The sequence below is a fragment of the Dendrobates tinctorius genome, unplaced genomic scaffold (genome assembly GCF_039654945.1).
Source record: "Dendrobates tinctorius isolate UK_male_01 unplaced genomic scaffold, ASM3965494v1 ptg000380l, whole genome shotgun sequence".
In the NCBI taxonomy this organism is placed as follows: domain Eukaryota; kingdom Metazoa; phylum Chordata; class Amphibia; order Anura; family Dendrobatidae; genus Dendrobates; species Dendrobates tinctorius.
Window position 1 is genome coordinate 1,602,764 of NW_027362046.1, and position 15,098 is coordinate 1,617,861.

The 15,098-nt window shown below is 53.4% G+C and overlaps 1 protein-coding gene across 1 annotated transcript in view; it reads left to right on the forward strand.

Moving 5' to 3' along the window:
* LOC141075921 (DNA-directed RNA polymerase III subunit RPC5-like) overlaps positions 1 to 15,098 on the forward strand; it is a 49,362-nt gene that overhangs the window by 6,384 nt on the left and 27,880 nt on the right. The window contains 1 exon segment of the mRNA XM_073563130.1: positions 13,976 to 14,066. Within this exon segment, the coding sequence (XP_073419231.1) occupies positions 14,031 to 14,066 (36 nt within the window). The 5' untranslated portion in view covers positions 13,976 to 14,030.

Consider the following 15,098-nt stretch of genomic DNA (forward strand, 5'->3'; position numbering starts at 1 on the left):
TAGAAGGATCAACTTTATTCTCATTTGCACAAGGAAAGACTAGAAGCAATGGGATGAAACTGAATGGGAGGAGACAGATTAGATATTAGAAAAAACTTGTTGACAGTTAGAGTGATCAATGAGTGGAAAAGGCTGCCACGAGAAGTGGTGAGTTCTCCTTCAATGGAAGTCTTCAAACAGAGGCTGGACAGACATCTGACTGGGATGATTTAGCGAATGCCCGTGTGCGCTATGTCAGAGCGGGTGTAACATGCCCGTGTGCGCTATGTCAGAGCGGGTATAACAGACCCGTGTGCGCTATGTCAGAGCGGGTATAACAGATCCGTGTGCGCTATGTCAGAGCGGGTATAACAGATCCGTGTGCGCTATGTCAGAGCGGGTATAACAGATCCGTGTGCGCTATGTCAGAGCGGGTATAACAGACCCGTGTGCGCTATGTCAGAGCGGGTATAACAGACCCGTGTGCACGATGTCAGAGCGGGTGTAACATGCCTGTGTGCGCTATGTCAGAGCAGGTGTAACAGACCCATGTGCACTATGTCAGAGCGGGTGTAACAGACCCGTGTGCGCTATGTCAGAGCGGGTGTAACAGACCCGTGTGCGCTATGTCAGAGCGGGTGTAACAGACCCGTGTGCGCTATGTCAGAGCGGGTGTAACAGATCCGCGTGCACTATGTCAGAGCGGGTATAACAGACCCGTGTGCGCTATGTCAGAGCGGGTGTAACAGACCCGTGTGCCCTATGTCAGAGCGGGTGTAACAGACCCGTGTGTGCTATGTCAGAGCGGGTGTAACAGACCCGTTTGTGCTATGTCAGAGCGGGTATAACAGACCTGTGTGCGCTATGTCAGAGCGGGTGTAACAGACCCGTGTGCCCTATGTCAGAGCGGTTATAACAGACCTGTGTGCGCTATGTCAGAGCGGGTGTAACAGACCCGTGTGCGCTATGTCAGAGCGGGTGTAACAGACCCGTGTGCCCTATGTCAAAGCGGGTGTAACAGACCCGTGTGCGCTATGTCAGAGTATAACAGACCCGTGTGCGCTATGTCAGAGCGGGTGTAACAGACCCTTGTGCGCTATGTCAGAGCGGGTGTAACAGACCCGTGTGCCCTATGTCAGAGCGGGTGTAACAGACCCGTGTGCGCTATATCAGAGCCGGTGTAACATGCCCGTGTGCGCTATGTCAGAGCGGGTGTAACATGCCCGTGTGCGCTATATCAGAGCGGGTATAACATACCCGTGTGCGCTATGTCAGAGCGGGTATAAGAGATCCGTGTGCGCTATGTCAGAGCGGGTATAACAGATCCGTGTGCGCTATGTCAGAGCAGGTATAACAGACCCGTGTGCGCTATGTCAGAGCGGGTGTAACAGACCCGTGTGCACGATGTCAGAGCGGGTATAACAGACCCGTGTGCACTATGTCAGAGCGGGTGTAACAGACCCGTGTGCGCTATGTGAGAGCTGGTATAACACACCCGCTCTGACATAGCGCACACGGGTCTAACAGACCCGTGTGCGCTATGATAGAGCAGGTGTAACAGACCCGTGTGCCCTATGTCAGAGCGGGTGTAACAGACCCGTGTGCGCTATGTGAGAGCAGGTGTAACAGACCCGTGTGCCCTATATCAGAGCGGGTGTAACAGACCAGTGTGCGCTATGTCAGAGCGGGTGTAACATGCCCGTGTGCGCTATGTCAGAGCGGGTGTAACAGACCCGTGTGCGCTATGTGAGAGCTAGTATAACACACCCGCTCTGACATAGCGCACACGGGTCTAACAGACCCGTGTGCGCTATGTTAGAGCAGGTGTAACAGACCCGTGTGCCCTATGTCAGAGCGGGTGTAACAGACCCGTGTGCGCTATGTGAGAGCAGGTGTAACAGACCCGTGTGCCCTATATCAGAGCGGGTGTAACAGACCCGTGTGCGCTATGTGAGAGCGGGTGTAACAGACCCGTGTGCGCTATGTGAGAGCAGGTATAACACACCCGCTCTGACATAGCGCACACGGGTCTAACAGACCCGTGTGCGCTATGTTAGAGCAGGTGTAACAGACCCGTGTGCCCTATGTCAGAGCGGGTGTAACAGACCCGTGTGCCCTATATCAGAGCGGGTGTAACAGACCCGTGTGCGCTATGTGAGAGCGGGTATAACAGACCCGTGTGCGCTATGTCAGAGCGGGTGTAACAGAACAGTGTGCGCTATGTCAGAGCGGGTGTAACAGACCCGTGTGCCCTATGTCAAAGCGGGTGTAACAGACCCGTGTGCGCTATGTCAGAGCGGGTGTAACAGACCCGTGTGCGCTATGTCAGAGCGGGTGTAACAGACCCGTGTGCCCTATGTGAGAGCGGGTATAAAAGACCCGTGTGCGCTATGTCAGAGCGGGTGTAACAGACCCGTGTGCGCTATGTCAGAGCGGGTGTAACAGACCCGTGTGCGCTATGTCAAAGCGGGTGTAACAGACCCGTGTGCGCTATGTCAAAGCGGGTGTAACAGACCCGTGTGCGCTATGTCAAAGCGGGTGTAACAGACCCGTGTGCGCTATGTCAGAGCGGGTGTAACAGACCCGTGTGCGCTATGTCAGAGCGGGTGTAACAGACCCGTGTACGCTATGTCAGTGCCGGTGTAACAGACCCGTGTGCGCTATGTCAGAGCGGGTGTAACAGGCCCGTGTGCGCTACGTCAGAGCGGGTGTAACAGACCCTTGTGCGCTACGTCAGAGCGGGTGTAACAGACCCGTGTACGCTACGTCAGAGCTGGTGTAACAGACCCGTGTGCGCTATGTGAGAGCGGGTGTAACAGACCCGTGTGCGCTATGTCAGAGCGGGTGTAACAGACCCGTGTGCACGATGTCAGAGCGGGTATAACAGACCCGTGTGCACTATGTCAGAGCGGGTGTAACAGACCCGTGTGCGCTATGTCAGAGCAGGTGTAACAGACCCGTGTGCGCTATGTGAGAGCGGGTGTAACAGACCCGTGTGCGCTATGTCAGGGCGGGCATAACAGACCCGTGTGCGCTATGTCAGAGCGGGTGTAACAGATCCGTGTGCGCTATGTCAGAGCGGGTGTAACAGACCCGCGTGTGCTATGTCAGAGCGGGTGTAACAGACCCGCGTGTGCTATGTCAGAGCGGGTATAACAGACCTGTGTGCGTTATGTCAGAGCTGGTATAACAGATCCGTGTGCGCTATGTGAGAGCGGGTATAACAGACCTGTGTGCGCTATGTGAGAGCGGGTGTAACAGACCTGTGTGCGCTATGTCAGAGCGGGTATAACAGACCCGTGTGCGCTATGTCAGAGCGAGTATAACAGACCCGTGTGCGCTATGTCAGAGCGGGTATAACAGACCTGTGTGCGCTATGTGAGAGCGGGTGTAGCAGACCTGTGTGCGCTATGTCAGAGCGGGTGTAACAGACCCGTGTGCGCTATGTGAGAGCGGGTGTAACAGACCCGTGTGCGCTATGTCAGAGCGGGTGTAACACACTCGTGTGTGCTATGTCAGAGCAGGTGTAACAGACCCGTGTGCGCTATGTCAGAGCGGGTGTAACAGACCCGTGTACGCTATGTCAGAGCGGGTGTAACAGATCCGTGTGCGCTATGTCAGAGCGGGTGTAACAGACCCGTGTACGCTATATCAGAGCATGTGTAACAGACCCGTGTGCGCTATGTCCGAGCGGGTATAACAGACCCGTGTGCACTATGTGAGAGCGGGTATAACAGACCCGTGTGCGCTATGTCAGAGCAGGTGTAACAGACCCTTGTGCGCTATGTGAGAGCTGGTATAACAGACCCATGTGCGCTATGTCAGAGCGGCTGTAACAGACCCGTGTGCGCTATGTTAGAGCAGGTGTAACAGACCCGTGTTCCCTATGTCAGAGCGGGTGTAACAGACCCGTGTGCGCTATGTGAGAGCGGGTGTAACAGACCCGTGTGCCCTATGTCAGAGCGGGTGTAACATGCCCGTGTGCGCTATGTCAGAGCGGGTGTAACAGACCCGTGTGCCCTATGTGAGAGCGGGTATAAAAGACCCGTGTGCGCTATGTCAGAGCGGGTGTAACAGACCCGTGTGCGCTATGTCAGAGCGGGTGTAACAGACCCGTGTGCGCTATGTCAAAGCGGGTGTAACAGACCCGTGTGCGCTATGTCAAAGCGGGTGTAACAGACCCGTGTGCGCTATGTCAAAGCGGGTGTAACAGACCCGTGTGCGCTATGTCAGAGCGGGTGTAACAGACCCGTGTGCGCTATGTCAGAGCGGGTGTAACAGACCCGTGTACGCTATGTCAGTGCCGGTGTAACAGACCCGTGTGCGCTATGTCAGAGCGGGTATAACAGACCCGTGTGCGCTACGTCAGAGCGGGTGTAACAGACCCTTGTGCGCTACGTCAGAGCGGGTGTAACAGACCCGTGTACGCTACGTCAGAGCTGGTGTAACAGACCCGTGTGCGCTATGTGAGAGCGGGTGTAACAGACCCGTGTGCGCTATGTGAGAGCGGGTATAACAGACCCGTGTGCGCTATGTCAGAGCGGGTGTAACAGACCCGTGTGCGCTATGTCTGAGCGGGTATAACAGACCCGTGTGCGCTATGTCAGAGCGGGTATAACAGACCCGTGTGCACTATGTCAGAGCAGGTATAACAGAACCGTGTGCGCTATGTGAGAGCGGGTATAACAGACCTTTGTGCGCTATGTGAGAGCGGGTGTAACAGACCTGTGTGCGCTATGTGAGAGCGGGTATAACAGACCTGTGTGCGCTATGTGAGAGCGGGTATAACAGACCCGTGTGCGCTATGTGAGAGCGGGTGTAACAGACCCGTGTGCGCTATGTCAGAGCGGGTGTAACAGACCCGTGTGCGCTATGTCAGAGCGGGTGTAACAGACCCGTGTGCGCTATGTCAGAGCGGGTGTAACAGACCCGTGTGCGCTATGTCAGAGCGGGTGTAACAGACCCGTGTGCGCTATGTCAGAGCGGGTGTAACAGACCTGTGTGCGCTATGTGAGAGCGGGTATAACAGACCTGTGTGTGCTATGTACGAGCGGGTATAACAGACCTGTGTGCGCTATGTAAGAGCGGGTGTAACAGACCCATGTGCGCTGTGTCAGAGCGGGTGTAACAGACCTGAGTGCGCTATGTCAGAGCGGGTGTAACAGACCTGTGTGCGCTATGTCAGAGCGGGTGTAACAGACCTGAGTGCGCTATGTCAGAGCGGGTGTAACAGACCTGTGTGCGCTGTGTCAGAGCGGGTGTAACAGACCCGAGTGCGCTATGTCAGAGCGGGTGTAACAGACCCGTGTGCGCTATGTCAGAGCGGGTATAACAGACCCGTGTGCGCTATGTGAGAGCGGGTATAACAGACCTGTGTGCGCTATGTCAGAGCGGGTATAACAGACCTGTGTGCTCCATGTGAGAGCGGGTATAACAGACCTGTGTGCGCTATGTCAGAGCGGGTATAACAGACCCGTGTACGCTATGTCAGAGCGGGTGTAACAGACCCGTGTGCGCTATGTCAGAGCGGGTGTAACAGACCTGTGTGCGATATGTGAGAGCGAGTATAACAGACCTGTGTGCGCTATGTCAGAGCAGGTATAACAGACCTGTGTGCGCTATGTCAGTGCGGATATAACAGACCTGTGTGCGCTATGTCAGTGCGGATATAACAGACCCGTGTGCGCTATGTGAGAGCAGGTATAACAGACCTGTGTGCGCTATGTCAGAGCGGGTATAACAGACCTGTGTGCGCTACGTGAGAGCGGGTATAACAGACCTGTGTGCGCTATGTGAGAGCGGGTATAACAGACCCGTGTGCGCTATGTCAGAGCGGGTATAACAGACCTGTGTGCGCTATGTCAGAGCGGGTATAACAGACCCGTGTGCGCTACGTGAGAGCGGGTATAACAGACCTGTGTGCGCTATGTGAGAGCGGGTATAACAGACCCGTGTGCACTATGTCAGAGCGGGTATAACAGACCCGTGTACGCTATGTCAGAGCGGGTGTAACAGACCCGTGTGCGCTATGTCAGAGCGGGTGTAACAGACCCGTGTGCGCTATGTCAGAGCGGGTGTAACAGACCTGTGTGCGCTATGTCAGAGCGGGTATAACAGACCCGTGTGCGCTATGTCAGAGCGGGTGTAACAGACCCGTGTGCGCTATGTCAGAGCGGGTGTAACAGACCCGTGTGCGCTATGTCAGAGCGGGTATAACAGACCCGTGTACGCTATGTCAGCGGGTGTAACAGACCCATGTACGCTATGTCAGAGCGGGTGTAACAGACCCGTGTACGCTATGTCAGAGCGGGTGTAACAGACCCGTGTGCGCTATGTCAGAGCGGGTGTAACAGACCTGTGTGCGCAATGTCAGAGCGGGTATAACAGACCCGTGTACGCTATGTCAGAGCGGGTGTAACAGACCCGTGTGCGCTATGTCAGAGCGGGTGTAACAGACCCGTGTGCGCTATGTCAGAGCGGGTGTAACAGACCTGTGTGCGCTATGTCAGAGCGGGTATAACAGACCCGTGTGCGCTATGTCAGAGCGGGTGTAACAGACCCGTGTGTGCTATGTCAGAGCGGGTGTAACAGACCCGCGTGTGCTATGTCAGAGTGGGTATAACAGACCCGTGTGCGCTATGTGAGAGCGGGTGTAACAGACCTGTGTGCGCTATGTGAGAGCGGGTATAACAGACCTGTGTGCACTATGTCAGAGCGGGTGTAACAGACCCGTGTGCGCTATGTCAGAGCGGGTGTAACAGACCTGTGTGCGCTATGTCAGAGCGGGTATAACAGACCCGTGTACGCTATGTCAGAGCGGGTATAACAGACCCGTGTGCGCTATGTCAGAGCGGGTGTAACAGACCCGTGTGCGCTATGTCAGAGCGGGTGTAACAGACCTGTGTGCGCTATGTCAGAGCGGGTATAACAGACCCGTGTACGCTATGTCAGAGCGGGTGTAACAGACCCGTGTGTGCTATGTCAGAGCGGGTGTAACAGACCCGCGTGTGCTATGTCAGAGCGGGTATAACAGACCCGTGTGCGCTATGTGAGAGCGGGTGTAACAGACCTGTGAGCACTATGTCAGAGCGGGTATAACAGACCTGTGAGCACTATGTCAGAGCGGGTGTAACAGACCCGTGTGCCCTATGTCAGAGCGGGTGTAACAGACCTGTGTGCGCTATGTGAGAGCGGGTGTAACAGACCTGTGTGCGCTATGTCAGAGCGGGTGTAACAGACCCGTGTGCGCTATGTGAGAGCGGGTGTAACAGACCCGTGTGCGCTATGTCAGAGCGGGTATAACAGACCTGTGTGCGCTATGTCAGAGCGGGTGTAACACCCGTGTGCGCTATGTGAGAGCGGATATAACAGACCTGTGTGCGCTATGTCAGAGCGGGTGTAACAGACCCGTGTGCGCGATGTGAGAGCGGGTGTAACAGACCCGTGTGCGCTATGTCAGATCGGGTGTAACACACTCGTGTGCGCTATGTCAGAGCGGGTGTAACAGACCTGTGTGCGCTATGTCAGAGCTGGTGTAACAGACCCGTGTGCGCTATGTCAGAGCGGGTATAACAGACCCATGTGCGCTATGTCAGAGCGGGTATAACAGACCCGTGTGTGCAATGTCAGAGCGGGTGTAACAGACCCGTGTGCCCTATGTCAGAGCGGGTGTAACAGACCTGTGTGCGCTATGTCAGAGCGGGTGTAACAGACCCGTGTGCGCTATGTCAGAGCGGGTATAACAGACCCGTGTGTGCAATGTCAGAGTGGGTGTAACAGACCCGTGTGCCCTATGTCAGAGCGGGTGTAACAGACCTGTGTGCGCTATGTCAGAGCGGGTGTAACAGACCCGTGTGGGCTATGTCAGAGCGGGTGTAACAGAACCGTGTGCACTATGTCAGAGCGGGTATAACAGACCTGTGTGCGCTATGTCAGAGCAGGTATAACAGACCCGTGTGCGCTATGTGAGAGCGGGTATAACAGACCTTTGTGCGCTATGTGAGAGCGGGTGTAACAGACCTGTGTGCGCTATGTGAGAGCGGGTTTAACAGACCTGTGTGCGCTATGTGAGAGCGGGTATAACAGACCCGTGTGCGCTATGTGAGAGCGGGTGTAACAGACCCGTGTGCGCTATGTCAGAGCGGGTGTAACAGACCCGTGTGCGCTATGTCAGAGCGGGTGTAACAGACCCGTGTGCGCTATGTCAGAGCGTGTGTAACAGACCTGTGTGCGCTATGTGAGAGCGGGTGTAACAGACCCGTGTGCGCTGTGTCAGAGCGGGTGTAACAGACCTGAGTGCGCTATGTCAGAGCGGGTGTAACAGACCTATGTGCGCTATGTCAGAGCGGGTGTAACAGACCCGTGTGCGCTATGTCAGAGCGGGTATAACAGACCTGTGTGCGCTATGTCAGAGCTGGTATAACAGACCCGTGTGCGCTATGTGAGAGCGGGTATAACAGACCTGTGTGCGCTATGTCAGACCGGGTATAACAGACCTGTGTGCGATATGTGAGAGCGGGTATAACAGACCTGTGTGCGCTATGTCAGAGCAGGTATAACAGACCTGTGTGCGCTATGTCAGTGCGGGTATAACAGACCTGTGTGCGCTATGTCAGAGCAGGTATAACAGACCTGTGTGCGCGAAGTGAGAGCGGGTATAACAGACCTGTGTGCGCTATGTGAGAGCGGGTATAACAGACCTGTGTGCGCTATGTGAGAGCGGGTATAACAGACCTGTGTGCGCTATGTCAGAGCGGGTGTAACAGACCTGTGTGCGCTATGTCAGAGCGGGTATAACAGATCCGTGTACGCTATGTCAGAGCGGGTGTAACAGACCCGTGTGTGCTATGTCAGAGCGGGTGTAACAGACCCGCGTGTGCTATGTCAGAGCGGGTATAACAGACCTGTGTGCACTATGTCAGAGCTGGTATAACAGATCCGTGTGCGCTATGTGAGAGCGGGTATAACAGACCTGTGTGCGCTATGTGAGAGCGGGTGTAACAGACCTGTGTGCGCTATGTCAGAGCGGGTATAACAGACCCGTGTGCGCTATGTGAGAGCGGGTATAACAGACCTGTGTGCGCTATGTCAGAGCGGGTGTAACATACCCGTGTGCGCTATGTGAGAGCGGGTGTAACAGACCCGTGTGCGCTATGTCAGAGCGGGTGTAACACACTCGTGTGCGCTATGTCAGAGCGGGTGTAACAGACCCGTGTGCGCTATGTCAGAGCGGGTGTAACAGACCCGTGTGCGCTATGTCAGAGCGGGTGTAACAGACCCGTGTACGATATGTCAGAGCGGGTGTAACAGACCCGTGTACGCTATGTCAGAGCGGGTGTAACAGATCCGTGTGCGCTATGTCAGAGCGGGTGTAACAGACCCGTGTACGCTATATCAGAGCGTGTGTAATAGACCCGTGTGCGCTATGTCAGAGCGGGTATAACAGACCCGTGTGCACTATGTCAGAGCGGGTATAACAGACCCGTGTGCACTATGTCAGAGCGGGTATAACAGACCTGTGTGCGCTATGTGAGAGCGGGTATAAAAGACCCGTGTGCGCTATGTCAGAGCGGGTGTGACAGACCCGTGTGCGCTATGTCAAAGCGGGTATAACAGACCCGTGTACGCTATGTCAGTGCGGGTGTAACAGACCCGTGTGCGCTATGTCAGAGCGGGTGTAACAGACCCGTGTGCGCTATGTCAGAGCGGGTGTAACAGACCCGTGTGCGCTGTCAGAGCGGGTGTAACAGACCCGTGTGCGCTATGTCAGAGCGGGTGTAACAGACCCGTGTGCGCTATGTGAGAGCGGGTATAACAGACCCGTGTGCCCTATGTCAGAGCGGGTGTAACAGACCCGTGTGCGCTATGTGAGAGCGGGTATAACAGACCTGTGTGCGCTATGTCAGAGCGGGTATAACAGACCCGTGTGCGCTATATGAGAGCGGGTATAACAGACCTGTGTGCGCTATGTCAGAGCGGGTGTAACAGACCCGTGTGCCCTATGTCAGAGCGGGTGTAACAGACCCGTGTGCGCTATGTCAGAGCGGGTGTAACAGACCCGTGTGCGCTATGTCAGAGCGGGTGTAACAGACCCGTGTGCGCTATGTCAGAGCGGGTATAACAGACCTGTGTGCGCTATGTCAGAGCAGGTATAACAGACCCGTGTGCACTATGTCAGAGCGGGTGAAACAGACCCGTGTGCCCTATGTCAGAGCGGGTGTAACAGACCCGTGTGCGCTATGTCAGAGCGGGTATAACAGACCTTTGTGCGCTATGTGAGAGCGGGTGTAACAGACCTGTGTGCGCTATGTCAGAGCGGGTATAACAGACCTGTGTGCGCTATGTGAGAGCGGGTATAACAGACCTGTGTGCGCTATGTGAGAGCGGGTATAACAGTCCTGTGTGCGCTATGTCAGAGCGGGTGTAACAGACCCGTGTACGCTATGTCAGTGCGGGTGTAACAGACCCGTGTGCGCTATGTGAGAGCGGGTATAACAGACCCGTGTGCGCTATGTGAGAGCGGGTATAACAGACCTGTGTGCGCTATGTGAGAGCGGGTATAACAGTCCTGTGTGCGCTATGTCAGTGCGGGTGTAACAGACCCGTGTGCGCTATGTTAGAGCGGGTGTAACAGACCTGTGTGCGCTATGTGAGAGCGGGTGTAACAGACCTGTGTGCGCTATGTGAAAGCGGGTAGAACAGACCTGTGTGCGCTATGTGAGAGCGGGTATAACAGACCTGTGTGCGCTATGTCAGAGCGGGTGTAACAGACCCGTGTACGCTATGTCAGTGCGGGTGTAACAGACCCGTGTGCGCTGTGTCAGAGCGGGTGTAACAGACCCGTGTGCGCTATGTCAGAGCGGGTGTAACAGACCCGTGTGCGCTACGTCAGAGCCGGTGTAACAGACCCGTGTACGCTACGTCAGAGCTGGTGTAACAGACCCGTGTGCGCTATGTCAGAGCGGGTGTAACAGACCCGTGTGCGCTATGTCAGAGCGGGTGTAACAGACCCGTGTGCGATATGTCAGAGCGGGTGTAACAGACCCGTGTGCGCTATGTGAGAGCGGGTATAACAGACCCGTGTGCGCTATGTCAGAGCGGGTATAACATACCTGTGTGCGCTATGTCAGAGCGGGTATAACAGACCCGTGTGCGCTATATGAGAGCGGGTATAACAGACCTGTGTGCGCTATGTCAGAGCGGGTATAACAGACCCGTGTGCGCAATGTCAGAGCGGGTGTAACAGACCCGTGTGCCCTATGTCAGAGCGGGTGTAAGAGACCCTGTGATGTACCATGTCTACAAGATATGTTTTTTGTTGCAATGTGCTAACAAATCCTCCATCCTAGGACATTGTAAACTGTCAGTAGTAGGAATTCCTTCCCCCCAGGTTTTATCAACCCTGCCACTTCCTCTGGAAGAGCAGGAATGTTAATTAGCTAGACCATCTTCCTCACACCATTTGCCTTCTCTCCTCTTCAGAGCGGGAAAAACTTCTTTGTTTGAAACGAATAAAACTATGAGAGACTATACCATAAGAACCAAATACCCTAGAGATATGAAAATCATATTTTTGTAACCTGAGCGGTCCCAGCTTCGAGACCGCGTATGTTTCGAAGTTCTACCCTGTCCAGAACATGAGATAGGATTTGCGCCCAAATGGACGGTCATATCGCATAGATGTTTGATGTTTTCTTGATGGGCTCATTACGCTGGGAAACATGATACCACTGATGAGTCCATACCAGCTTCTCCCATAAAGTTATAGCTAATCTAAGTTTTGTAGCCAAAACATAACTTGGATAAGAGAGGTGGGATCAACCCAGAATGCACCTCTCTGTGATGTCACATAGGAAAGTCTATAAGGCATTTCCTGGGCAAACCAGCTCAGAACAGCTCAAGTCGTCGTGCTAGAAGGACCCCAATGAGCGGAGAAGTGCAGCTCCGCCTCCACCCACCTTAAAGCCGCATGGTCTGCCTAAGGAACAATATGGAACTGTGAGTGTAATCTCTTTGTTTTCTCCACTTTTATTTTATACCTGTACTGTACATATTTTATGTCTCAATTTTATAGCAACTTTTATCTGTAATCACTGTCCTCTTTCAGAAAATAAATGAAATTATTTAGATCTGTCTCCATGCTCTAAGAATCGAATTATACGCCTTTGATAGATAATCGCTACTAATTCAAGGGGTTTGCCACGGACCCTCTTAATTTAACACTGTGAATTAAGTAACCGTGACTGGTGGCAGCGCGTTGTGTACGGCTATTACGGCTTGCTGGCAGTCTAGAAGGGTCTTATATTGCTGAGTAAGGGGCTTCAGCCACAGCATTGATAATTCCCTTACTGCAGAAGCCTAATTGCCGGTTCACAACAGGCAGCCCGTCCGGCGACTAATTATCCTAGGTGCAGTTCCCTGACTGACCTGAGGGTAAGGGGGGCGCCGGAGAGCTGCGAGTTCCAAAGTGGAACTGAGAAAGTGGGATATACATAAATCCCCGCAGTACTTGGAAGATTGATAGCAGTGGTGGGGCATCCAAATTAAACTCCCCCTGCGGCAAATTGTAGAGCGAGATTAGCTTGCTGGATATTTTTGGTCACATGGTGCCAGTGTTGGGATAACTAAGATAAGCCCCCACTGCGCCTGTGATAGCCGTGTGCCGGCAGTGTGTCTCGTTCCTCCGTCCGCTGATACACCCGTGTCAGTGGTGGGACTGTGACATAGTGGTGACACAGGGTCCGCTGTCCGTCGCGTTTTGGTGGCAGCGGGACTCCCGTTAGTGTCGCCCGTAAGTGGACGAACGGCGGTGGGCTGTTCGTCACATATTGGTGGCAGAGCGGTGGGATAATCCTAGAGCATTAGTGATTTGGTTTGAGCAATCATTCCTCTCACTAAAAACCTGCATGGTTCCTGCGGGAATCCTGCATTATAGGTTTTGGAGAACAGACTCAGTGGTTACTAGTTCTGAGACATTTGTGTGTACGTACAAGTATTCCCTCCCATTTCTTCGTTTTTCTTTTTCTATCTTTTATTTGGCAACCATGGCGGCAAAAGGAGAACCTTGGTACAACCGGCAGACAAAGGAAGTTCTTGCTGGGTTATGCACGTACCAAGGCCTTGACGCCACGAACAAAAACAGAGCTCAAATGATCGCGGCTCTAGTGCAGCTGGACAACGACCAGAATCCAGCGAGCGCAGAAGTTGGCCCAAGTTGCAATGGGGCTGCAGCAAAATCCGATGCCGGCCTTCAGGTTTCTGCTGCGGATTTGTTGTATGACGCTAAACTACAAAGGGGGAAATCCATAATGAAAATCCTCAGCATAAAAGGGAAAGGGCATCATTGCAGATCCGCCATATCGGTCAATTTAGGCAGAATTTCACGGCAGTGTGTGGATACGATTTTGACACCAACAATGGTACCGTAATATGCTGACTCACTGATGTTCCAGGAAGTCCGGGCTCTCTGGCTCTGGGCTCGGCCGGCTACTGAGATTATTTACCTTGCACAGAAACAATGGCTAACAGGGTCCGTGTGCTCTGACATAGCGTACACGGGTCTGTTAAACCCGCTCTGACATAGCGTACACGGGTCTGTTACACCCGCTCTGACATAGCGCACACGGGTCTGTTACACCCGCTCTGACATAGCGCACACGGGTCTGATTTTGCTGCAGATTTGGATACTTGGCCTAATTGCTGCAATGTGCGGAGTGTACCTTGATTTGCCAATTTGTTTTTTCCTTTACTCGCTTATATAGCGCCATCATTCCACAGCGCTGTACAACATCATCGCTGTCCACATCGGGGCTCACAATCCACATTCCCTTTCGGTATCAGGTTTACTTTGCAAATATTCATTATTTTTGTGTTTTTGTTTTTTCACTTTTACCAATTTTTTCAGGCAGAATCTGCCTGAAAAAGACGACGTGTACATATAATGTAAGTGAGAAAACTGTTTTACATGGGACCTCAATGTATACCACGATGTGTTTAGGTGCCATCGTTCTGTCCGGAGCGGAGCGCAGGGCGTTGGTTTGTCTGACAGTAGTATGGAAAATGAAGATGACGACCCAATTGTACAGGAGGTAAGTGGAGCCATCAGTATATCGCCATTATTAATAATCCTGTATGTGCGGAAGTTTGGGCAGCTGGGACCCCGTTCTGATGGTAGTCGGTGTGTGACGAACAGCCCACGGCCGTTCGTCCAAATACGGGCGACTGACGGGGGTCCCGCTGCCACCAAAACGCGACGGACAGCGGACCCTGTGTCACCACTATGTCACAGTCCCACCACTGACACGGGTGTATCAGCGGACGGAGGAACGAGACACACTGCCGGCACACGGCTATCACAGGCGCAGTGGGGGCTTATCTTAGTTATCCCACCACTGGCGCCGTGTGACCAAAAATTATCCAGCAAGCTAATCTCGCTCTACAATTTGACGCAGGGGGTATTTTGGGTGCCCCACCACTGCTATCAATCTTCTAAGTACTGCAGGGATTTATGTACATCCCATGTTCTCAGTTCCACTTTGGAACTCGCAGCTCTCCGGCGCCCCCCTTACCCTCAGGTCAGTCAGGGAACTGCACCTAGGATAATTAGTCGCCGGACGGGCTGCCTGTTGCGATCCGGCAATTAGGCTTCTGCAGTAAGGGAATTATCAATGCTGTGGCCGCAGCCCCTCATTCAGCAATATAAGACCCTTCTGTGCTGCCAGCAAGCCGCAATAGCCGTACACAACGTGCTGCCACCAGCTCCTGGTTTCTCCGCTTAAGTTATAGACTCAAGGGAGGGGTTTGAAGCCAACCCACAAAATAGTAGCGATTATCTAACAAAGGCGTATAGTTCGATTCTTAGAGCATGGAGACAGGCTAAATATTAAATCATTTATTTTCCGAAAGAGGACAGTGATTACAGATGAAAGTTGCTATAAAATTGAGACATAAAATATGTACATTAGACAAGTATAAAACAAAGTGGATGAAAGAAGAAGGTACACTCACATTTAGTCAGTTGTTGTTAGGCATCCCATGTGGCTTTAAGGGGGGTGGAGGCGAAGCTGCACGTCTCCACTCATCTGGGTTCTGCTCAGCACAAGGATTGGAGCTCTTCTGAG